This window comes from Liolophura sinensis, chromosome 10 (genome assembly GCF_032854445.1).
Source record: "Liolophura sinensis isolate JHLJ2023 chromosome 10, CUHK_Ljap_v2, whole genome shotgun sequence".
NCBI classification, from domain to species: domain Eukaryota; kingdom Metazoa; phylum Mollusca; class Polyplacophora; order Chitonida; family Chitonidae; genus Liolophura; species Liolophura sinensis.
This window is the reverse complement of record NC_088304.1, coordinates 6,831,757-6,857,919: the sequence shown is the minus strand read 5'-3', so window position 1 is coordinate 6,857,919 and position 26,163 is coordinate 6,831,757. Positions and strand designations below refer to the sequence as shown.

The 26,163-nt window shown below is 37.1% G+C and overlaps 1 protein-coding gene across 1 annotated transcript in view; it reads left to right on the top strand.

The window, feature by feature from the left end:
- LOC135476237 (two pore channel protein 1-like) overlaps positions 1–26,163 on the top strand; it is a 47,466-nt gene that overhangs the window by 428 nt on the left and 20,875 nt on the right. The window contains 16 exon segments of the mRNA XM_064756184.1: positions 6,832–7,157; positions 7,668–7,781; positions 12,838–12,930; positions 12,932–12,969; positions 13,731–13,819; positions 14,173–14,207; positions 15,226–15,284; positions 16,113–16,212; positions 16,858–16,974; positions 18,958–19,018; positions 19,526–19,635; positions 21,424–21,487; positions 22,245–22,289; positions 22,625–22,681; positions 24,020–24,085; positions 24,404–24,476. Of these exon segments, the coding sequence (XP_064612254.1) occupies positions 6,832–7,157; positions 7,668–7,781; positions 12,838–12,930; positions 12,932–12,969; positions 13,731–13,819; positions 14,173–14,207; positions 15,226–15,284; positions 16,113–16,212; positions 16,858–16,974; positions 18,958–19,018; positions 19,526–19,635; positions 21,424–21,487; positions 22,245–22,289; positions 22,625–22,681; positions 24,020–24,085; positions 24,404–24,476 (1,447 nt within the window).

The window sequence follows — 26,163 nt, the reverse complement described above, 5'->3', positions numbered from 1 at the left end:
ACCTTCATGTAAAATTAGGGCCACATACCTGTTTGATTCTGCATTACCAGTACATAGAAGTAGATATACATGAGTGTAGATCTAGAGGGCAAGAGGGCTTCACGGACATCCTAGTAAGAGATAATGTGGTTAGTCAAAGAAGCCTCCCAGTTTACATGAGGAAAAATCTCTGCATTCTATCACGGAGTCTTATTTATATAGCTTTGAACACCAGGGTTCCTCACAAGGAGCAGGAGGTGATAACATAAATGCCATGGAGCCAATGGGCAAAATGCTGATTTTTGCCCATTTCTAAAGTTTAAAGTACAACAGGACTTTGAAACTATCATATCTGAAAGATAGATACATTCCGATTACTTTTCCGAAACAAATTGCTTACCTAACAGTTATATTTCTCCTTTTTTTCATACCAAAATCTTCTTCAATGCTTATCTCCTCTGGGTTAAATTTGATTGCTTTATTTTCACATCCAGTACTGTAGTCACGTGACCAAAGGGCGTGCAGATGATTGGCTCAGAGCAGCTGTGACACGTATCACTGAAAAACTATGTATTCATGCACCAGTAATCCATTATGACATTTTTGTTCATTTGGTTTGGGATTGGAAGGCCTGTCACACTTGATGCCTTGTTTGGTTCCAACATGCCTTGCACATAATTTTATTCCCTGCATCAGAACTTGCTATTTCATTTCTTGCCAGAAATTGTTACAAAACCTGACATTATCAATGGAAATAGCTAATATAATCATGATGAAAATTGTTCTGCTGCCCACACCAATTTTGCGAAAGATTTTGACAGAGAACAAGAAATCTACTATCACTTTCATAAAGAAGAAAACGCAAGCCATTTTAGGTCAGTTTAAGTATCTTGACCTTGTAAAGCCGCCTTGAAAGTCTTGCATGTTCATGTTCTCACATGTATTTATCACTCAGGTTGTGATAACTGGAATGAGGTAATAGTGGTGTGAATTTCTATTAAACATATGTGTTAAAATGGTAGAAAATCAGTTGTCCTGACTTGCCTCTGTTGGGTGCCAGCAAAAGCATTCTGATTTTAAGGGATGATCTGTGCTGATCATACTGGGAAACAAAAACCATAACTTTGCTTTCAAATATGTCATGTCATACTTTATCTTGATATGGGCCAGGTTTATTACACCACTTCTGCTGGACAAGGAATTCTGATGAAACATCCAGTTCAGCAGGGAGCTTTAATAATTAACGGAAAGGGAATATTAAATGTTTCTTGTTTCAGGTAGGCCTACATATTAGCATGTATACATGTACATTTATCAAAATAACAATGATAAACTGTACCTATCTGTAATGTATTATCTTCATCTGCTATTTTTGTGTCCTTGACTGCTGACATTAAGAGGGTCTTATTTGTTGATACATTGTACATGCATAAAGGCAAAGTCAGTGTACAACTTCAGTGTGATTGGAAAATGACACCTGTATAAACACAGCGAGAAGTTTTCACATGTACGTGCAGTGTTCTTGGAATGGAGCCTCAGTCATGTTCATTCAACTATAGGATTTAAAAGAAGACAAAATCATGTCTTTCAGTGCCAAATTTGAATTAATATTAGGAACACAATGTTAACATGGAATTAATCATTCAAACGTTACATAAATTGCTTGATGGTCATGAAATAGCTCAGTTGGCTACAGTTTCTTTACATATTGATGAGAGTATAGTGTAGAATTTTTGACTGAAACCATCCTCTAAGTAATACAGTACATATAGACATTATTTCAGAAATAGCTCATTTTGTACATGTATTTCAAATACAGTAGCACCTCTGATCCAGATTACACTACAGCTGTGATCTGTTCAAATTAAAGGGCACATGAAAAGTAACTCTAAAGGAAAGATTATTTATTTTGAGGAACATTAAAAAAAAAAGTGTTCTCCCGCAAAAAAACGAAGAAAAAAATCATTCATATTTTACACATTTATCTCCTCATTGGCCCTCTATTTTTAGGTCTGTTTTCTGTCCATGGTTAGTAATTTTCAGAAATGAGTGTTACTGGTGTACCATTCTGACTGTTATCACATAGAGTTTTGACATGCACAGTGATGTCATGACACACTTGACTGCTACTTGATTTCCGGATTCAGTGACGAGTTTAAGGCAACGCTTCCTCCCCCCCCACCCCACCCCACCCTCCTTGCCAAAGAACAAGACTGAGAAGCTCTCTTTTTTTATGCACTAAGGATATATCCTAAACCGTATAAAGGAAAAAAAAGCATACTTATCTTAAATCTTGTAAATGAAGATTTATCTAAACACAATCTTTTTTTTTTTTTTAGTGCAGTAAATTTTAATTATGACAAGTATAAAGGAGAGCTATCAAATTTTAGAGGTTTGTAAATATTCTTTTCTCTAACATTAAATACATCTGTAAATAAAATGTTTGTGTGTGTAGTGCTATTAATTGCTCATAAAATTTAATCAGATTAAGATATTCATTTTAGCTGGTGATGACATAAAAATACATATATTGTTAACTTAGTGTCTTGTGCTCCAATAATATATTGTTAACTTTTTGTTTTCTGCTCCCACAAGTAATGTTTTTGTTAACTGGTAGGCAGTACTTAGTGGTTACTGATTACACACATGGTTAATTCCATGTAACTTGTTCACTTAAATACTAAAACTTGTATCGTAGGTGCCATATAAATCCAGGAATGTTCATAAAACATAAATATAACTTTTAAAAGACACAGTGGCGCCTGAGGACTGATATTGCAAGTGCTGATTTCCAGAAATTCACTGAATTAAATGCTGTCAAACATTTTAAAGGTTTGAATATTTAAATATGCTTTAAGGACTGCTTTATTTATCATGATGTGATAGATTTTTTTTTTATCCTAATTTTACTGTAGATAGCTAAAATACATGTAAGTATGCTGACAAATTAATAGAAACGGTTTGAGTGAGACTGCACCTTGATCCTACATGCAGTCCTAAACATTCACAAGTTTCTGTTTATAAGGCGGATTGATTGTCTCTTGTAGTGTGGAGTTTGTACACAATACAGAACACATACCTCTTAGATCCATGAGGCATGTACATTTGTAGACAATAACATGTACATACAGTGCGAATCTTTATGCTCTCCATCGGATATTGGCCAATTACTCTTCCATCATTCTTTGACTAAGTAAAGGAGACATGTTGACTTTTAGGTGTAGGTTGAGCGAGCGGTATCCCTCTCTATTCGATTGTATGCCTACACCATTGCAGTGACATCCTCTATCTGGTATAACTGTGTCGTGTGAATATGGGAACGTTTGAGCAGAAATGTAGTATAAATGTATTGGGACCCTTGAGTTTTATGTACACTTTGACCTTTGTAAGGATTACTTTGTGTCGGATTTCTAATCCTTGCCTAATTTAGAACTGTAGGTGTCCTGTAACACCTTCTGGAAAAACTGATCATGTACATATTTGAGGTCTTTTACTGTTCATACAGATTGAAGTACAGTATACTGGTGCACATTTGGGATCATTTACTGTGCATACATATTAAGTACAGTATATAAGTGCACATTTGGGATCATTTACTGTGCAAACATACATGTATAAAGTACAATATACAGATGCATATTTGGGATCATTTACTGTACTTACATATGGAGTACATGTGCACATTTGGGATCATTTACTGTGCAAACATACATGTATAAAGTACAGTATACAGATGCATATTTGGGATCATTTACTGTACTTGCATATGGAGTACATGTGCACATTTGGGATCATTTACTGTGCAAACATGTATACAATACAGTATATATGTGTACATATGGTTGATCTAAACTTTACAATTCATGTAGAACTGTACACATTTATCTACAAGTGTACAAAGTTCTAAAAAAATCATATTTTTTGTGCTGGAAAAGTACACAAAATGTTTTTCTCCCAAGCTTCCGTGAAATTGAAGCTACGAAGATTTATTAAGTGACTGTACCTGTTACGCATTTGATTCCAGACAATAACTGTGTCAAGTGTTGTCAAGTTTGGGTGAAATGTTGTATGCAGTTTTAATTTGTGGAAGCTTTGAAAACAGGTGTGATACATGTACGTGCATATGTTTTGCATATGTTTAATGATTTTCTTTGCTTCTGATTTAGTGATTGATTTGTGCAATGACAGCTTTATAAAATGCAGCCTGAAGCAATACATAGGCTTAAAATAATGTCTAATTCCCCTCAGAAGATTTTCATGGATGTTGAATACCCCTTATTTGTGTACACATCACTTGTGTCTGTGTAACATGCCTGTGTTAAAACTCTAGACCAGCGCTACTGTATAGGATTGTTTAGGGTTGCAGGTGATGTGATGACATGCTGACAAATAAACAGGTATTTTTTTTTTTCTGAAATTGTTGAGATTATGTTTGATAGATGCTACACTCAGAGTTTGCTCTGGTATGTAATTTTCACTGATGTTTACTTATTGGTTTCCAACCATATCGTGCCACAGTAGATTGTATTGTGTGTATAGGGTTTCAGGAAGTATGAAGATAAGCTTACAGATAGATAGCAGTATCATATGATTGTCTAAGGAAATGACGTAGCTACTGTAAGATTACCTTCTGAAGAGCCAACCTCAAAGACAGCCTGGTGTTAGATTTCTTGTGTCTGGTTGAGTGTTCTTAGTTATGTCCGATATGGCAGTAAGGATAGAAGACAACTTTGTCACTCTCAGAGCTGTTACAGGGAGATCAAATTCACTGTTACGAAATGAAACGTGTTTCTCTTGTGGTAAGCCATTCACCTTGCTGATTATTCCCATGTTCATGTATATTTATTTGTGGTTGTTGTTCTGATTTTAAACTCTGATATTTGCATTCATTAACACATATACATTGTATTTACATGTACTTTCTCAAAGGAGAAGAAAATTTAAATATCAATCAAATAGCATTGAAAAGAGTATGCATTTCCTCACAGGTGCATGCCATAAAAAACATTCTAATGTGTACCTCAAGTGGATAAATTATAAATAAAGTCCGCGCCAACATCCGCTGTGGGCAACTCCATTTTGCCTAAGAACTAGTCCTGAAGTCTTCTGTGTTAGGAGGAGAATTGCTGTCGGCAACCACTGAAGTGCAGTTCGTACATTTCCGTTAGAACTCTTCTTCCCGGAAGGTAGCAAACAGTACAGTTCGTTTTCCACTTGACGATCGAGATACCGGAATGTTGGACGTAGGTTCTGACTTTACACAAAGAAGCTGGCAGCTTTAACGACTCTCATTGGCTGAGAGGCAACACACCCCCCTGCATAAATTACAGGGTGTTAAAGATGGAGGACGCGACGGATTCAGCAATTTATGCCAGCTTTGCCGTTTTCAGGCTTTATGTGTATGGCAAAGAAAAATCGTAAAATTATGCAGCAGGCAACACCAGATAGAAAAAAATGCGCTCTTTTTAGCCTATAGTGTCACGTTTTTAAGTTTTCTTCTCCTTTAATCTCCTTGCAAAGTGACCATACATATTTTCTGTGATGCTGGAATCAATGACATAGCTCTTCTCAAAATTTATCTTAAAACATTTTAAAAAAAAGATCATATTGTGTTAATTGTAGTCTATGTGTATAAACTGTGTTACAACTCTGGTTATAATAGGCAAGCAGTTAATAGTGCAATGATGTACTGGATTTCCGCATTAGTTTAAGACTCGTACACTTTGTCAACCTGTTGAGATTGATGTCATTCAAACACTTTTCCTGTCAACCATCCCTTCTGCTAATCAGTGTACCGGGCTACTTGCAAGCAGCAACATAATTTTCTTATTTATCCCACCTAGGTCTAATATTTTCCTGTAGGTTTCCTGTCAAGGGTTGATTGTTAACTTTAGCTTAAAGAATATCTGACAATTTACTGTGAAGGCCATGCTTTAATACAAGGCAGCTGATGAAAGTCAAGCTAATACAATTCCTAAAACAAAATTTCCTTTTTGAAGCTTACTTTATATTACATAATTAACCTTCTATTCTATGCGTATTTTTTGTCAGTGGCTGGAAATTTTTGTGGAGATGATGTCAGTCATAAACTAACTGACAAGATTTAACCAGCTGAGCGAACCCATATAGACTGTGCACAGAGTTTTGACAGCTTTCACTGTTGACATCATCACTACAGGTTATTTTATTCCTGACCACAGGGGTCCTAAGAAAACTGTAGTGGAAGATCATATTTACTCCCCACGAAGAAAGCTGAGAAGGTTTTCTGTTATTTTATACATGAGTATACATTGTACTCTGCACGCCCCTATGCTGAAATAATAACCCCAAATGTTTCAAGGAGTATAATGCCAGCCAGTTATTAGTTGTGTGTAATGTGTTGAATATCATTTCTCACAGGTCACTATCCCTAACTAAAGAGCAAAAAAAAAAAAAGAAAAGTAGTTTAATGTGTAAAATATAGAGAATATAAAATAGATAAATATAAATACAGAGAATTTTTTTATGAGATGGTAAATAAATTATTTTCCCATTAAATCATTGATTTTTGAGATTTTTGTGTGGCTTCAAAGTCTCTGTGTTGATGTTAATAATTGTCATTGTTACTTGGGATTCAGTTCGAATTGGTTGAGAGGGGAGGAGACTCTGAGTGGGTTAAAGAGCTCCCCTCACAAGGCAGGACTTCAGTCAGGAGTATGGACATGGTAAATGTTACAAATGAGTGGAAATTGATTGTGTGGATCTTCCTTGATACATGAAGTCTTTATTTAGGTTTATGTACATCATCCTGATTTTATGCACAAAACTTTTTTTGATACCGGCATAATTCCTTTGATCGCTTTGTTTCGACAGATGATCCAGAATCCGATATTGCCAATGAATCCGGGAACATGGGCTATGACATTGAACTCCCAAGTGCAAGATTCTCACGACAAGAATCCGAGAACAACCGACTCAAACTTTGGGAGCTCAACTACCAGGAGGCTGCCATTTTCTTACAGGAGGGCGAGAATAATGACAAATACAGAACCCACCCGGCGAGTCATGAGGCCCTCCCAGCCTATCAGATTGCTCATAACAAATGGTTCTATTTACTAGACTTGATGGCAGCCATATTGATTCTGTTCTTGGCAGCTTGTGAGAAACCTGCAGTTCCATGGTTACGGCTAGATGTTGGGGTGAGTATGGCTGATAGGATTAATTTCATATACCAACAATTACATGCGTTCATGAATCAGTGATTGAACAAAAGTATTCTAATTTCCAAATTCTTACTTCGGAATAAAATTACCACTTAATAGGCGGATTAGTTCACCGTTAAGCAATTATGTCATGTATTATGTGAGAGGATGAGTTTGTGTCTGTTGTCTGTTTTGAGGCTGTGACATTGATGACTTTGCCAGGGTCTTCCCAAATGGACTAATAATGTTCTGAAAAATAACAACTATAAAAATTTGACTTTCTTGGTTTCTGACTTCTTAATTCACTAGATTCAGTTCCTCATATATTTTGCCATCAACCTGATTGTACACACTTACATAGATGTAGGCTCACTGATTTTACTTTCCAGATTCACAGGTGTCTGTGGGTGTTCTACCTACTGGTACGGAGTCTTAACGTTGCCATCAAGCTCAAGTGTACAAACATACATGTACATGTTGGCTCACTGATTTCACTTTCACTTTCAGATTCACGGGTCTCTGGAGTTGTTCTGTCTACTGGTACAAAGTCTCGATATTGCCATCAAGCTCAAATGGCTAGGATGGAAGATATTTTTCAGACACAGACGTACAATGCTCAAGGTATGCCCATACCCTGTATTATAGGGTAACTTTTGATGGCAATTTCATAGTTTGATTACTTATGGTATGTATCACAACATAGATGTTTGTGCCCTCCACTTTTTGGACAGAGACCGAAAGTGTACCCAAGTTTGTGCAGTTAAGCACCTTAGCTTGTGTCTAAGATATATTCAAAACTACTGGGCAGAACTTTGAATGCATTCTTATGGTGATATTAACAACTGATTAGAATTTGGTGCCTTTGTGGTAGAGTCTGTTACTCTTTTTGTGCAGATCTGCTTCACAGAAATAAACCTGATTTGGTTTCAGGCTTTTTATGAGAACCTTAACAACTGATTATACATGTATTTTGGTGCATGCTTATCTGTTTGGCCATTCGTCATGTTTTAGTAATTTTAATTGGCTACTGTCATATCTTACAAAAATTAATTAAATTTGGTGTCCAGTTTTTTCATTAGGACCTTAATTACTGCTTAGATGGTGGAATTTATTTGTCATTCTAATATACCTCCAAAAACTTTAACACTGAAAGCAGTGGTGAGAGAAGTGTGCTCAAATTGACAGTCTATACACATTTGCCATCCTCGTCATGGTCGTCACCCGGACACAGAGTGTGACCTCAAGTTGAAGAAGCTGTGGGCCCAAGTCTGCAGAAATCAACTCCACATAGTCATCAAATTCTGGGCAACACTACCATCTCAGGAAGCACCTTCCATTTAAGTTTCAACTGAATCTACAAGTTTTTTGCAGGAAATAAATCGCTCACTGCTGAAAGTTTTTTATTAGTTTAACTTTAAATCATCATTTCTCTGTTGTCTCAAAACTGTTATTTTCAAATTTGGAGCTAGAACTGACATGAAAAGGCGCAGGCTGGAAATGTGCATTTATTGGTCAATAACTGTCACGTGCCTCACTCTGATTGGATGATTTAGTTCCCACCCATTCCATTGACATGGACTTGTCCAAAATCACAACAAAACAACCAGTTCATTACATATTAACAGGAAGGGGAGAGCAGTTGTTTAAGTGTTATCTTCGCCCTCTGGTGGCTCTGTTATTTCATAATGGTATGTTAGAATAAAAATAAAACGTAGTTTGCCATGCTCAAATCACCAAGATAATGCACAGCAGATGGGAGCTGTCCACTGTTTGAGAACTCATTCTCAAATGATGGACAACTTGTTCTCAAACAGTGGACAGCTCCCGTCTGCTGTGCATTATCTTTGTGATTTGACCATGGTAAACTATGTTTTATTTCTTATAGCCATTTGATGAAGTTTTAGCCTTTTGGACATGTTTTAGCCATTTGATCATTTTGCAGGCATTTGATCATGTTTTTGCCACTTGATCAGGTTGTAGCCATTAGATGAAGTTTTAGCCATTTGATCAGCTACTGTTTGTCTGTGAAATATCTCCTGAACTACATGTACTGACCCTGATTCCTTGGCTTTTTGTGCATGAAAGAGCATGTTTCAGTGTAATTTATGCACATTTTTTTTTATTTTGATTTGATTTTGGAGATAAAACTGCCTTGGTGATAGGTTCACTAATTTCAGGGCTTCAACAAAAAGTGTGATTTTATCAGTCTAGACAGAAAAATGCCTTCAACATGTATTTGAATGTACACCTTGCAAACATGAAAAAAGGTTGAAGGTTTACAGTAATCTAATTGAATGGAATGTCAAGCTGTGTTACATGTATGTGATGTGAATACTTCGCCATATTTTTGTGCTTTTGGTCATCTTTTAGACAGTAGTGTTGAATTTGTACTCAATACAGTATAGCTGAGTGAAGTCTGAGGTACATGTACAAAACCCCAATGAAACAGCTGTAGAGGGCACAATTGAAGCAGACTGGCATGACAAGAAAAATATCAGATGCAACAAATTATTCATAGCAGGAGTAATTGAGAGTAAAAGTCAGTTTTCATGATCAGTATATGTACAATTTATTTCTTGTGCTTCTCAACTGGTGCAGGATTTACATATACAGGTATGCATTTAAAACTGATACAGATTGACATGTATACATTTAGATAACACTTTATACAATTATACATAAGCATACAGTATTAAATAGAATGTTGAATAAATAGAATATTAACATACATGTAATTGGACATAGATACTCAAAGGACCATTGGCCTGTTTATCAGTGCTGTGACCTTCGCTACTCTCTCATGTATATTATACCTGCAACAGGTGGTGGTGTTGTTGTTAATCACATTGTGTCCTGACCTGAAGAATTCTGCTGCTCTCAGTGAAGCAGTTCTGTTGGTGTATGTTGTCCTAATAAGGGGGTCACTCAAGTAGATAATAACATACCTTTGTGGCTGATCAGTAGGCCTAACATTCCAACAAAAAAATTAAAACGATCTTCAGCAGTGTATAAACTATTGTCCAATACATTGCTCTTGAATGGGAAATCTTGAACATTCCTGATATCATCAACATGTGTTTTCTCAGGTACTGTGAAACAGGTTGATTTTGACAAATACTGTGTATTGTCAGTGTCAGCTTGCCTGGTGGCAGACCAGTGCCTTCATAAAAATTGATCATTTCTGATCCGTCTGTGTGTAGAGCCAGTGACATCAGTAACAGTAGCCAGTCAGTGTACTAAACATCAGGCCATCTCAGACATTTTGTGTTAACATGTCACATATTGCCTCTTGTCCATAGAGCCGACACCTCAGACCGGTTACCTCATCACCTTTGGTCAGCGCGTATTCAAAATACATCGCTCTTATCGCTGTGGCGATGTCAATCTTCATTCTGAGCTTTGAGCACGCTCGGTTGTCGTAGACGAATCGGCTTTCTTCTCTCAGGCGACACTCAAGGTTGTCCAAGGTCGTATCGATGGTTGCAATTCTCTCGCAGGCTTTGCTGAAACGTTCCTCGACTTTTTCCAGCTCAGAGACCATGTTTTTGTGACACTTTTCCTTCTTGGCTCTTGCCTGTTGTTGATGTTTCTTGGTATGCATGTTGTTCTCCGATGGATTAGTATTCACAGATGTTAGGAATTGGCTTCTTAGGTTTCAGAATCTCCTCTTATATTGCAGAAATTTCTTGACCAGTGTTCCACTTCCAACACACCTTTGATTTCCAGTTAGAAAATTTTTGTGTTTCACCGGGATAGGATGGTGCCCTGTTTAAAAAGCCAATAGTCTTACACCACTGTTTTGACAAAAACTCCGCAAGGTCTTCTGTTCCTCTTAAGGGTAAATAATAGAAGTCAAAATCACCTGCAGCACTGAGTGTGTGGCCAGTTTCTATTCCTAGAGGGATAACCGTATTTCACTTAGACAGTGTATGTCACACAGTACACCTGTCTTCTTCAACGGTATACTCTGAAGCTTCTGTGTGTGCTGTCAAAAGTGCCTCTGCTTATAAGGCCTCGTGCACAAGTGCCTATCGGGAAGTTGACAGACGTTTGAGTGAAACTGTCTGGCAGTCCTCTTAGCACACAGTGTCCATCAGGTGAAGTAGAGAACCTTGAGTAGACAGTGGACAGTGATATGGCTACTGTTTATAGGGTATTAATAACAGGTGAGACACACTGGTCAGCATGATCTCTTCCCTAACATGGTACCCTAGGTATGGTATTGTTATCCCTCTGAGTAGCTAACAATTAACTCCTACCCCTGACTGCCCGTCCCCCCTGGGGACACACATATTGTTGGTGAGGAGACTTGTTTGGGCAACCCCCAGGCTGGCTACTTCTTGCTCTCCACACTGTACATGTACCTACTCCAGACAGGCTTTAACCAGTGAGAACAGCGTCCTGGGGGTGGGGTAGGGGGACAATGTGTAGATTAACTTTTGTGTTTGCTTTGGATAGATGTGAGAAAATGATCAACAGTTGTTTTAATTGTTTGAATAACAGTTTCTTTCCTAGAGCTTTACTTTTAGTAAAAACAGGAAATCCTGTCAAATGTCTACCACACCTGTCAGGGACCATGTACATATAACATCTGTTTAGATTTTTATTCTATATGTATATGGAATGAAATCAATATCAGTCAGGTAACAAGCTGTTGAACATCAATTACTGATACATAACCATTCATTGAAAACCTGCTTTAGATCTTTTGTGTGAGGAAGTAAAGAAATCAAAGCAATTTCTGTTGATTGTAATGCTCATATCAGAGCTGGTTAATGTTTTCATATCAGTGTTATTGTTATTTACCTCAGGGTATAGCACAGTATAGTGATGAAAGTTGTCAGACAGCACTTTTTGTTTCAGTCAATGACTTCAGAGTCAGGCACCTAATCACTTAAACAATAAACTAAACCATTCAGCCTACTGGCCTTTTACAGAATCAGGGGATCCAACTGCAGCTGACCAATAGATTTTTATGTAACTGTCATGTAGTAATTCCCCTCTGATTTTACCAAAAGATAATAGTTGAAAAGGACTTTCATTGGATGGCATATACAGGGTGGAACCAAAGTCTAGACCCATAGGCAATTTACTATATAACAGTTTACAGTTTACAATAAGTGTTCGAACTGACTTCCACCTTCCTCCAAACACTTTCTTACTCGGGAGACACATGTTCTTTGCACATTTTGAAGCATAGAGTTATTCCCTCTAATGGTTTCAATTTCTTGTGTGATGTTATCTTTTAGTGCTTGTAATGTTCATGGTTTGTTAGCATAAACCACTGATTTAAGATGTCCTCATCTTAAATCCAAAGGACACAAATCTAGAGATCTTGGTGGCCATTCAACTGATGTCCAATCCATTTCCATGGAAATGTGGTGTCATGTAAAATTATACATCACTCTTAAATGATCAAAATTATGTTGAAAGTAAATGAAAACAAATTCTATAGTAAATTGCCTATGGGTCCAGACTTTTGCCCCACCCTGTATAGAAAGTGATTTACTGAAACAACATTACATTATATACTGATAAAGTAGAATACACTTGTTAGCAGCAGTAATCTTGTTGAACATTCCAATAAATCAATAAATTTGGTCATTGGGGATTATCAAAACAAGGATGTAATTTTATTTTTGACCAGTTTTAATTGTTTTATACCCTAATTTTGCAGTCTCTCACCCTGTCTATCATGTTTGTGGAGGCGATCGTGGTGCTTATCAGACAGACAAATCACTTTCGGGTCACACGGGCCCTCAGGCCGCTGTTTTTTATTGGACTCCTACTATTGCAGGAGTGTGCGGAGGTAAGGGAGGTAACGCTTAGATTTCGTCTTGCAACTGCGATTTATGTTCAGGCCTTGCATGTTACAGGGTAAAATTTGTTGAAATTAGTTTTGTGCCACAGACTTCGTGAGAGTCAATTATTCAGGTGATAAATTTTTATCTTTATTAGGCAATGAGAGTTAATATAGGTCGTCATGTTATATATTTTCAATCTTTTTGACCTCTACAGCACTTTTTTTAGGGGAATTTAGGCATACAGTTATTATGAAAATGACACCAAATATTATTTATTTGTGTCACCAAAAATGCAAGCTTCCTTAAACTATACAGATTTTTTCTCTACACCTCTCAGCTCTCTGAGAATGTTTCAAAATATTGGTTGTAGAGGTGGTTGAGAATGTTGAAGAATCCGGGTATGGATAGTTAAGGTGTAGATGGGCAAATGTTCATGTACGAGATTGAGATGTGACTTTAATAATGTTATCAATGGTAGAATGCATATTGACATCCATTGATTGTTTTTTGATTTCTGTCGATATGAAGTAAGTAAGCTTGTTGCTGTTCCTTTCTTTACAACTCACAGTGAAGTGCAGTTTTTCACTTACTTTCATAGTAAATGGAAAAATTGCATTAAAAAAGAGCAGGAAGGGGCATTATTAAACTGACAATTTGAACATGAATGTCCTTCAAGTTAAACTGTTGTGTATATTGTATGAAGGAAGTGATTTATGTGTGGCTGTCCAGATATCTCATGTCCGTTGTTTTCTTCCTGCTGTTTCAGATTTGCCCGGCAGATTTTACAGTCCCTCCCACCTATTTTAGATATGATAGTCTTACTTCTATTCTTCATGTTGATATTTTCTATATTAGGTAAGTCGTTCGCAGTATTGACAAGTGGGAAGTAAATTCTCAAAAGAAATCCACATGAAGCAGAATGAAATCTAAGCCTTCATGTTTGGTTATACTATCTGTTGTTACTGTTTTCTAATAAACTGAAACTCGAGTAAGTCAGTTGCTAGGCATGGTATATAAATGCTTATAAAAATAACCTGCAATGAATTAAACAAGCATATTTGTAGAGCTATACATCTGTGAGTGATAATGTCATGTTGGGCTTTAACAAACTTGATACATTTGGTCCACATGTATAGATGATAACCAACGGTGGCTACATATACATTTGATATAGCCAGTGGATTTCCTGTTTGTATTCTTTGTTTCAGGATTCTATTTATTTTCACCAATAGCTAAAGACCAGGTGAGCAGGAATTGTATTTTTTATTCAGTAATTTTATTTCTGTTGACATTAATTTTTTTTTTGGTGTTTGTTGAACATAACTGCTTTTGGTGGCATTTAAAAGTTGGGGAGGAAATACACCAGCGCTCTGTTACTTACAGATATACAAATTTTTGGGTTTATTATCACGTTCTGATGTCGTAACTAACATCGTGATCAAGTGATATAGGAAGTTCAAGCCCAATGATTTGATGATGATGTTAGTAACTACTTCGAAAGTTGTATGTCCATATAAAGGAACATAGTCTGAGTGTATTCCCTCGAACATGTTTAGGTAACATAGTGATGGCTACACTTTAATCTGTTATTATTCATTCATAGCAGAACACATAAAATATGTTACCATTATTAGAATTTTTCTGCTATATTTGACCAAAAATTTTACCCCTGTTAAATTCATTTTTTGAGTGGAAATAAGTAAGGCATAATAAAGCTTGGGAGAACCAAAAGTACAGTTTTAAGGACTCCAAGGGCCACTTTGGAATGCCTAATTGACTAATTGTGATCATTTTTTACTCGTTTTTGCATAAAAGCGCATTCATTGGTCAAAATTTACAAGCCAAAGGGCAGCCTCCGGTATCAGACTTCAAAGTAACCTAGATTTGACTGTGTAAATGTCATCAGATATTACCGTTAGTAGGATATCGTCCGAACTTCCAAACGCACTTCAATTTGACACATTTCTGAGAACAATATAACCCTTAGAATTAATACTGGAAATGAGTTACCACAGTGATTGATGAAATTTTAGGTCACTTACAGTAACTGGTTTTTTTTTGGTCATATTTATAGACATCCTTGCTCTTGGCTAACCCTTGCTTTATACATGCCTGTATACAGTTTTCACTCTGCCGATGCTTTTTCTAAAGGCTGTAACCTTATGAAGTTGATTACTTTTGTTTGAAATAATACTTTTCATTTCTTGTTAATGTTGACCTTTCAACTAACTCTCCGTCATTTGGTTATTTACTTTTTGTAGTATTTTTCAACTATTCAGGACAGTTTTGTCAGTCTGTTTGTTCTGCTGACAACTGCAAAGTAAGTTTGGCTGCTCAGCTTATGTCCCCTGTTTGTCTCATTCCTTGTGTGTCTCATTCCTTGTTTGTCTCATCCCATGTTTGTGTCATCCCTTGATTGTCTCATCCCTTGTCCTGATGTTCTTTGTGTAGGTATTAAATGAGAGCTCAGTTGAAATACTACATGAAATAAATGTATGAATCAGGGATTATTGCAAAACAAAGACTCTGGAGCCTCTGACCATTGCAGTCGCTGTGAGTTAAAGTGCAGGTCATGCTGGCTTCCTCTCCGGACGTACGTCTGAAGGTCTGCCAGCAACCTGTGGATGAGCGCAGGTTTCTCCCGGGCTCTGCCTGGTTTCCACCCACCATAATGCTGACCGCCGTCCTGAAAGTGAATATTCTTGAGTACAGCATAAAATAATTCGATAAATAAGTGAACTTTGAATCATTGGAAACGGCAAAAGTGTGTTGATTCACTTCCAGCCACAGACAGGGAAGCTGGTCTTACGGAGCCTTGGTGGCAGTGAGCCGTTAGTAACTGGTAGATCCTCTTAGGTGATCTTACGTACAGTTCATGAGAAAATTGAAATCTGATTGTTGTCATCAATAAATTGCCATACTAACAATGATGCACATGTAATGTGTAAACATAAATGTATTGTTCAGTTGTTATGTGAAATGAATATGCTGTTGTTGAAATGATGAAGGCATCACTCATTAGTGGTATCAAGGCAGGTAACTGAAATCATGCATCGTGGATATAACCAGACATCTATGTCTCTGTACTGAAGTTGTCTTACAGGTGTGGATTTTACGCATGCGTTAATGTTGTCTTTTGACATTGTAGTTACCCCGATGTGATGATGCCAGCGTTCTCAGTCAACCGGTGGTACGCTATTTTCTTTGTGGTCTACCTCTCCCTGGAGCTTTACTTTCTCATGAATCTGGTAAGACGTTCAGTGAGATTGTCCAAAGCTGTGTTCAGTTTTCAACACAGTAGTTCCCTATAAGAGTTGAAAAGTAAACAAGAAAACAGAACAAATAGATACTGCAAGCTCTGTTGTTCACTGTAGACCAAGATTTATGTGTATATATTGGTTTTCAGGAGTCACTGTGAGTTCAAGTCGAGCACATGCTCACTTCCTCACCGGTCGTACGTGGGAATGTCTGACAGCAACCGATTGATGGTCGTGGTTTTCTCACGGGCTGTCTAAGTTTCTGGTTGCCTTATGAGTGAAATGTTCGTGATGATGGCACAAAACACCAATCAGATAAATAAATGAATATGTTGGTTTCTCATGTCGACAGTGTATTTTAAGACCTGCTTCCCTTTAGCGTTTGACATGTATGTCAGGTCCCAGTATCGCCACAATTTCTGAAATGTATTTTTTGTGTTAACCCACTCTTGTAAATCATGTCAATTTCATGAGTAAGAACAATGAAGCCACTTTGTATTCTGGAAAAAATATACGAGGGAAAGAATAAATGAAGTTGTTGGCTGCGTGTTTATAAAAATCTGTAATGAAAGAAAAAAAGAAAGAAATGTGCGTAAAGTCCTCGCTAATCGTCCATGGTGTATTTTTCACTTTTAGCTGCTGGCAGTGGTGTATGATACATTCACAGGCCTGGAGAAGAAGAAGTTAAAACAGTTGTTCTTCCACAAGAGACAGGGGTGTGAGCATGCCTTTAAACTGCTGGTCAGAAAAGGGGTGAGGCTTACTGTTGTATCATTCATCACGGCTGTATTCAAAACATAATAAATAAATGGTTCTGCAAATGTTTGTGGAAACTTTTGTTTTTTCCATTAAGTACATATCAAAATGATGTTGTCTGCGAGCTATATGGATGATATTGTCAGTTGTATCATATTTTTGTTTAGATTGCTTGTTATAGTTTTAATACAGCTTGATTAGTTTAAGGTATTTATGTGATTTTTGCCTCTGCCTTGAAGACCTGGCATCATCCATTGCTGACGTACATATTAAACCACAAATGGTGCTGTATGTTCAAATGGTTTTGATGGCATTTGATCACAGTTGCCTTACTAGACATCATATCCTCCTAACAGTATTATCGTTATTGGGGATTACACTTTCTGAATCTAGCACAGATTCTAGTGCTGATATTTGGCTGAGACCACTGCTATATTCAGAAATTATAATCTCTAATAACGATAATACTGTTACTTAATTCACTTTCTAAACTTGACGTTCATATGTGTCTGATATATTCACCTGAGGGAGTAGATGTTATTTGTGATCATCAGAGGGGTAATGCATGTTCGCTTTAAAGTCTACAGTTCAGCTACCTTCTATTTTAGTGGAAAGCCTGTTGATTGAGTGGTCTAGATGGTTGACATGCATTGCTGGCGATTTGGTGCCCGACTCTGAGGTCGCTGGTTCGAAACCCGCAGTGGTCTCAAGCCAAATATCAGCACTAGAATGTGTGCTATATTCAGAAAGTGTAATCGTTAATAATGATAATACTGTTACTTAATTCACTTTCTAAGCTGACGTTCATACTTGCCTGAGTGAGTGAGTGCTTGGGGTTTAACGTCGTACTCAACAATTTTTCAGTCATATGACGACGAAGGAATCATTAGGGTGCATGTACGTGTAATGTGCCTCCTTGTTGCAGGACAGATTTTCACCGCTCTTTTATTTAGTGCTGCTTCACTGAGATGACTTACCGAAGGCAAGTAAGCCGCCCCGCCCGAGCCATTATACTGATACGGGTCAACCAGTCGTTGCACTATCCCCTTCATGCTGAACGCCAAGCGAGGAAGTTACAACTTCCTCTTTTAAAGTCTTAGGTGTGACTTGATCTAGGATTGATCCTGGATCTACCGATCCCGAAGCGGACGCTCTACCAACTGTGCTATCCGGGCCGGTCCATACTTGTCTGATCATATCTTCCTGACTTAATGTCAGAAGAAACATTATAGCATCACATCGTCGCAAATTTTGCCTTGCAGAACTGTTAAGGTGTGGGGCTTAAATAGTGCTATTCATCATAAATGCATTTGAACCATCATGTTACAGGTACAGGTACTGTACACATGTAATTCTTTAATCCTTTTGCATGGTTGCAAGGTGCTTATTCAAGCATATTCTGAAGACATTATTTTGAGTAGAATGAAAAAATTATACGTTTTGTGAAGCGCCGAAATTGGCTAGTCCAACCAATGTAGTTTTGTCTCCAAAATTAAATTAAAAATGTACATAAATTGCACTGAAAATTGCTCATTCATAAATGAAAAGGTTAAGGAATTAGGGTGGTCTTAAAAGATGTCCTTCATATCATTATGGTCAACTATACCCTCAGTTTCTGTAGGAAATGGAGAAGCTTTTTAGGAATTGGCTATTACACATTAATCTTTTCTGTATGAAGAATCCAAATGGAAGAGTATGTTTTTGTCTCATTTAATTCTTCAATAATCAGCATGAACCAAGTAGGGTATTAATTTATTCTGTCTTGTTTCAGTGTTCAAGAATCAGTATGAAACGAGTACATATATATTTTGTGTCTTGTTTCAGTCTTCAAGAATCAGTATGAAACAAGTACATGTATATTATTGTCTTGTTTCAGTGTTCAAGAATCAGTATGAAACAAGTATATGTATATTATTGTCTTGTTTCAGTGTTCAAGAATCAGTATGAAACGAGTACATGTATATTTCTGTCTTGTTTCAGTGTTCAAGAATCAGTATGAAGCATTTCTCTGGAATGTTGAAGTATTTTTCACCTCGTAAAAGTAAGTAACAATTTAAGAAGCAACTTTGATCTTTAAAGTGTGACACTTTCATCGGAGTTCAAAAATTTCTAACTAACACGCTGCCTAAAGCAAGTATTTGCACTTAACGTTAAGCTTGGGTTGATTGTATATACTTAAAGCAGGCCGATTCAGTTGTAATTTCTGACTGTAAGTTACCTTCCTGACGTAAAGGTGCAGCCAAGTGTCGGATTGTATGTAAAGCAAACAAAGGAATTGTAGTGAATTATTTTAATGAGAGCATGTCATTTGGCTTCTGTGAATTAGAAACTTGAAGATTTTGACATAAATTAATAATTAATTGATAAATTAAGGTTTAAAAATTAAGGTTAAAAAAAGAAAAAAAAACATACAAGAAAGAGATTTTTTGTCAACTTGTGTGTTGAAAATCGCCTCCATTTTGGGTGAAGCAAATGGCCTTTTTCTAGTTCATGTGCTCATGCTCAGTGTTTTGTGTTAATTAGAAATGTTTTGTGTTACCTTTGCCAGGTAGACGGGATACATACCTGTTGTTCAAAGCCCTGAACACGAGTAAATGTGGTGCCATTACCAGGGAGGAGTTTTATAACATCTATGACATGAACAGTCTCCAGTGGAAGGTAATTTGGTATAGTTTTATAACATCTAGAAGGTAATTTGGTATAGTTTTATAACATCTGGAAAGTAATTATAGTTTTATAACATATAGAAGGTAATTTGGTATAGTTTTATAACATCTATGACATGAACAGTCTCCAATGGAAGGTAATTTGTTGTATTTTTGTGAAATCTTTATACCCTCAACAAAGCTAGCTGGAGTTTGGCAGGGGGAGGTGTACTTGACGGCCGGCCGTCCGATTTTGTCCATGGGTCTCCTCCCAAACTACTGCGCTGATTTCAAAATGAACTTTTTCATAATTAGCCCCATTACATAATTGTGCTTTCCATGTATTCATATTTTGTCCATGCGTTTCCTCCCAAACTACTGCGCTGATTTCACATGTCATATGAACTTGTTCATAGTTAGCCCCATTACATAATAGTGCTTTCCATGTATTCATATTTTGTCCATGCGTTTCCTCCCAAACTACTGTGCTGATTTCACATGTCATATGAGCTTCTTCATAATTAGCCCCATTACATAATAGTGCTTTCCATGTATTCATATTTTGTCCATGCGTTTCCTCCCAAACTACTGCGCTGATTTCACATGTCATATGAGCTTCTTCATAATTAGCCCCATTACATAATAGTGCTTTCCATGTATTCATATTTTGTCCATGCGTTTCCTCCCAAACTACTGTGCTGATTTCACGTCATATGAACTTGTTCATAGTTAGCCCCATTACATAATAGTGCTTTCCATGTATTCATATTTTGTCCATGCGTTTCCTCCCAAACTACTGTGCTGATTTCACGTCATATGAACTTGTTCATAGTTAGCCCCATTACATAATAGTGCTTTCCATGTATTCATATTTTGTCCATGCGTTTCCTCCCAAACTACTGCGCTGATTTCACGTCATATGAGCTACTTCATAATTAGCCCAATTACATAATAGTGCTTTCCATGTATTCATATTTTGTCCATGCATTTTCTCCTGAACTACTGCGCTGATTTCACGTCATATGAGCTTCTTCATAATTAGCCCAATTACATAATAGTGCTTTCCATGTATTCATATTTTGTCCATGCATTTTCTCCTGAACTACTGCGCTCTTATTGATGAAACTTACCATACATCTTTACCTGTCATCTGAATGTAGCATGCTTAAGTTTAATGGGAATTGGGTAATTATTTTTCATAATTACCTCCATTTAAGTCTTTGCGCAGTAGTGCTTTTCCACGTATTCAGATTTTGCTCATGCATCTCTTCCTGAAGTACTGAACCTATTTCCGTGAAACTTAGCATACATCTTCCCTATCATCTAAACTTGTGAATGCTTAAGTTAATTACAGTTTGATAAACATTTTCATAATAATTACTCTCATGCAGGTACTTAATGCAATAATGGATTTTCATGTACTCTGTACTTCTCTTCTTATTGCTACATTTTTCCATTCAAACCAAATGTACCAGTATTGCAATCAGTGCACATCACATCAAAGCGAAAGTACCAACAGTGCAATAAAAGCAAATCACAGATGGCCCATAAAACATTCTGTATGAAGCCAAATCAAGCAACATGGCATCCTGCCATTTTCTTTAGATTTTCTTAGTTTTCTTTCTTTTATTTTTGGAAATGTTGGTGGATGGAAGTGGGATATTTCAGACATTCTGATTATAGTTTACATCAGAGAAAATGTTAAGCTGTCTGACAACAAATTTGGATTCATCATTATAATGTAATGGTAACAAGGTTTCCATCATTCGCTGACAACATTCCATACATTTTTCATTCTTAGCCAAAGAATGCGGATACGACCTGGTCCCACAATTTCAGACCTCCTTTTAACAGAATTTTTAAAGGTAAGTCTTGGATGTTTTGAAGAGAATTTTGGTGTTTCATCTAGCGATTTTGGTATGCATATTCTGAAGAAATGAAAAAAGGTGGAAGTAAAATATCTAATAAACATCATGAACTATCATTTTCAAAGTACATGTAATATCTCGTGTTTTGATACAAAAATTTGGACATTTTTCCTTTATATACTAAGTTGCAGGCTATGCACTCAGTGTCAAGTATGAACTCAAATTAATATTTGTGATTCAAATGGGGGGAACATAATCTACCTAAGTCAGCTCAGGCAATTTATGCCCTTGTTCTTTTCTGTAAATCCAACCCTGATAGCACGGTTGGTATGGCGTCTGCTTTGGGAGCGGTAGATCCAGGGTCAATCCTGGGCCGAGTCACACCTAAGACTTTAAAAGAGAAAGTTGTAACTTTCTCGTTTGGCATTCAGCATGGAGGGGATAGTGCAATGACTGGTTGACCCGTATCAGTATAACAGCTCGGGCGGGGCGGCTTACTTCAGTAAGTTGTCTCAGTGAAGCAGCACTAGATAAAAGAGTGGTGAAAATCCGTCCTGCAACAAGGAGGCACATTACATGCACTCCTAGGATTCCTTTTGTTGTCATATGACTGAAAAATTGTTAAGTACGACGTTAAACCCCAATCACTCACTCACTCACTCTTCTGTAATACATCCCATATTGTTTACATGGGAGATGCTCCCCATTATGGTTTCAAGACCTTGACCATTTTGTCTGTTTCTCAATTTTTCAGCATTGTACAGATTTGTCACCTGGAGGTGGTTTGACTATTTTATCTGTAAGTCCAGTAACAAATTTTGTTGAAATATTATCTATGTTTTTAAAAAAAAAATAACTGTATATTTCCATGTAATTTCTTAGTTTGAATTATTGACATAAATCTTAAATATCCTTTTGTTTTAGTCTTCATCGTTTTTTAGGGTTTTCTTTTCATTAAGTGGATACATGTTGAGCATTAAGTAAATACAAGTTGAAAATAATTTTTTGATTTCTTGTTAGAGTGAACTTGCAATGTTTATGAAACAAGTCAACCATGTGTGTGTACATGTACAGATATTTTATACTTGCAAAGTTTTCAAAGTTGTAAATATTTTTGTCAATTTCGACTTACAGATTTGGTGATTGCTGTTAACTTTTTGTGGATTTTAATTGAAACCATTCATATATCAGGTATGTGATTATTTAGATATGTAAATGTATAAATGCAGCATGATATTTCGTTATCAGTTCCGTGATCTATACAGGTATTATGATGAGTGTTTTTTTGGCACAGAGTAAACTCTTTCCTCCCACCCATTTCTGTGCGTTACGCTGTCATAACCCAGAGGTATTAATTGATGTATGACCCTCCTGTCTGTGAGCTCATTTGTTAATCGTCTTGTTTGATGAGCGTAGAATTTTGTGTCATCTTGCACGCAGACCCAGTGTTTAAAGATAAGATATAAAACATTCCAATGACTGACGGAACAGTGACTTATGGCACATGTTATTCACAGCTTGACATTACAGTATCATACCACAGTCCTGGTAGTATGTAGTATGTGAGTTGAATGGTTCTAGCAGATTTTTATTGGTCTGTCTCCTTATCCTTACAAACCCTTGTAGTTATGGTGGCAAATGTACACACCTAGCAGATGGGCTTGCTAGGGGAATGGTTGTGGAATGATGAAGGTGTGCCAGTGATGCACTAATGGCATGCCAGTGAGAACCTTCTGGTCCTTCAGTACTGTATTACTGATGACAAAAACTGGTTTCAGACAAGTTGGGGCAGCATGACTGGGTTGTAGAAATAATTCTTATAACCCATTCAAAACATGGTCACTCTTTATTAAAATTTCATTGTTTGGCAGTAGCGTCTATTTATGATCAGTGACATGCTAGCGTAGCACAATGACACATGAGCCTCTCACCAATGTGATCCAGCTCATGCTAGCTTTCTTTCCTGTTTTACACAGAAAGTTCTGCTAGCTATCTGTGGATGGTCTTTCCCAGACACTGACCTCCAACTATAATTCTGGCTGCTGTCATTTACTTATTTATTTATTTGATTGGTGTTTTACGCCGTACTCAAGAATATTTCACTTATACGACAGGGGCCAGCATTATGGTGGAAGCAAACCGGGCAGTGCCTGGCGGAAATCCATGACCATCCGCAGGTTGCTGACAGACCTTCCCACTTAGAGCAGAGAGGAAGCCAGCATGAGCTGGACGAATTCACAGCGACTGTATTGGTGAGGGGCCTCTGGGTCTTCAGAATTTGAACTTGAATCGATGTGCTGATCTGAAACTCAACACTACACCAGCTGATGAAAAGCTACAGGGACATTTCCAGTGGCTACACATAGTACATGTTTAACCACAGAAAAGCTGCTCTCATTGCTGCTTGTGGTCACACAAACACAATCGTGATATATCCATACATGCAACTGGTGAGAAATGACTATCACCCGAGTGGGTAATACATTTAATACTGACCTCAGGCTAAGTATGTCTTTATTTCCTTTTCAGTGACTTCCATGGATGTGACCAAGTATAATTTTTCCACCACTTATGCTTCCATAGTATTTTTATGTGGTGAGTATAGTATTATTAGCCATTGACGAGGAGTTGCCCTCTTCAATTTAACACAGTGCGGTCGTTATGAGTTCAAGTCCAGCTCATGCTGGCTTCCTCTCCAGCTGTAAGTGCGAATGTCTTCCAGGAACCTATGGATGGTTTAGGGTTTCCCCTGGGCTCTGGTTTTCCTTCCACCATAATGCTGGCCACAGTTGTGTAAGTGAAATATTCTTGAGTTCGGCGTAAAAACACCAATGAAAATAAATTAATAAATCAGTTTAAAACAATACAATACAGAAATAGTTGTGATAAAAGAAGCATTTGTTTTGGTTGCAGTGTATGGTATAGAAGTCATCATCAAGGTTCTTGGCCGAGGTCCCATCGACTATTTTACCTCTGGCTGGGATTTGTAAGTACACCAATATATCATCAGATTCTCTAAATTTTCAGTGCCTTTAAAGTACCGTTTTCAGAAATATGTACCATTTTTTTGCAGACACATGGTCCATACATAGCATAATACATATAAAATGGATGTGCAAGAAAAGAATATAGCATCTTTCCTTCATTGTGATTATCTCTATAACATTTTATGCCATTTGGAAGGCATTGGTGAGACAAACATAACATCAGATGACAGAGTGACATCTTCGCTTCATCGCAATTATCCCTATAACATTTCATGCCATTTGGAAGGTATTGGTGAGACAAACATAACATCAGATGACAGAATGACATCTTCCCTTCATTGCAATTATCCCTATAACATTTCATGTCTTTGGGAAGGCATTGGTGAGACAAACATAACATCAGATGACAGAGTGACATCTTCCCTTCATTGCAATTATCCCTATAACATTTCATGTCTTTTGGAAGGCATCGGTGAGACAAACATAACATCAGATGACAGAATGACATCTTCCCTTCATTGCAGTTATCCCTATAACATTTCATGTCTTTTGGAAGGCATTGGTGAGACAAACATAACCTCAGATGACAGAATGACATCTTCCCTTCATTGCAATTATCCCTATAACATTTCATGGCTTTTGGAAGGCATTGGTGAGACAAACATAACATCAGATGACAGAATGACATCTTCCCTTCATTGCAATTATCCCTATAACATTTCATGTCTTTTGGAAGGTATTGGTGAGACAAACATAACATCAGATGACAGAGTGACATCTTCCCTTCATTGCAATTATCCCTATAACATTTCATGTCTTTTGGAAGGCATTGGTGAGACAAACATAACCTCAGATGACAGAATGACATCTTCCCTTCATTGCAATTATCCCTGTAACATTTCATGTCTTTTGGAAGGCATTGGTGAGACAAACATAACATCAGATGACAGAATGACATTTTCCCTTCATTGCAATTATCCCTATAACATTTCATGTCTTTTGGAAGGCATTGGTGAGACAAACATAACATCAGATGACAGAATGACATCTTCCCTTCATTGCAGTTACCCCTATAACATCTCATGTCTTTGGAAGGCATTGGTGAGACAAACATAACATCAGATGACAGAATGACATTTTCCCTTCATTGCAGTTATCCCTATAACATTTCAAGTCTTTGGAAGGCATTGGTGAGACAAACATAACATCAGATGACAGAATGACATTTTCCCTTCATTGCAGTTATCCCTATAACATTTCATGTCTTTGGAAGGCATTGGTGAGACAAAGATAACATCAGATGACAGAATGACATTTTCCCTTCATTGCAGTTATCCCTATAACATCTCATGTCTTTGGAAGGCATTGGTGAGACAAACATAACATCAGATGACAGAATGACATCTTCCCTTCATTGCAATTATCCCTATAACATTTTATGTCTTTTGGAAGGCATTGGTGAGACAAACATAACATCAGATGACAGAATGACATTTTCCCTTCATTGCAGTTATCCCTATAACATCTCATGTCTTTGGAAGGCATTGGTGAGACAAACATAACATCAGATGACAGAGTGACATCTTCCCTTCATTGCAATTATCCCTATAACATTTCATGTCTTTTGGAAGGCATTGGTGAGACAAACATAACATCAGATGACAGAATGACATCTTCCCTTCATTG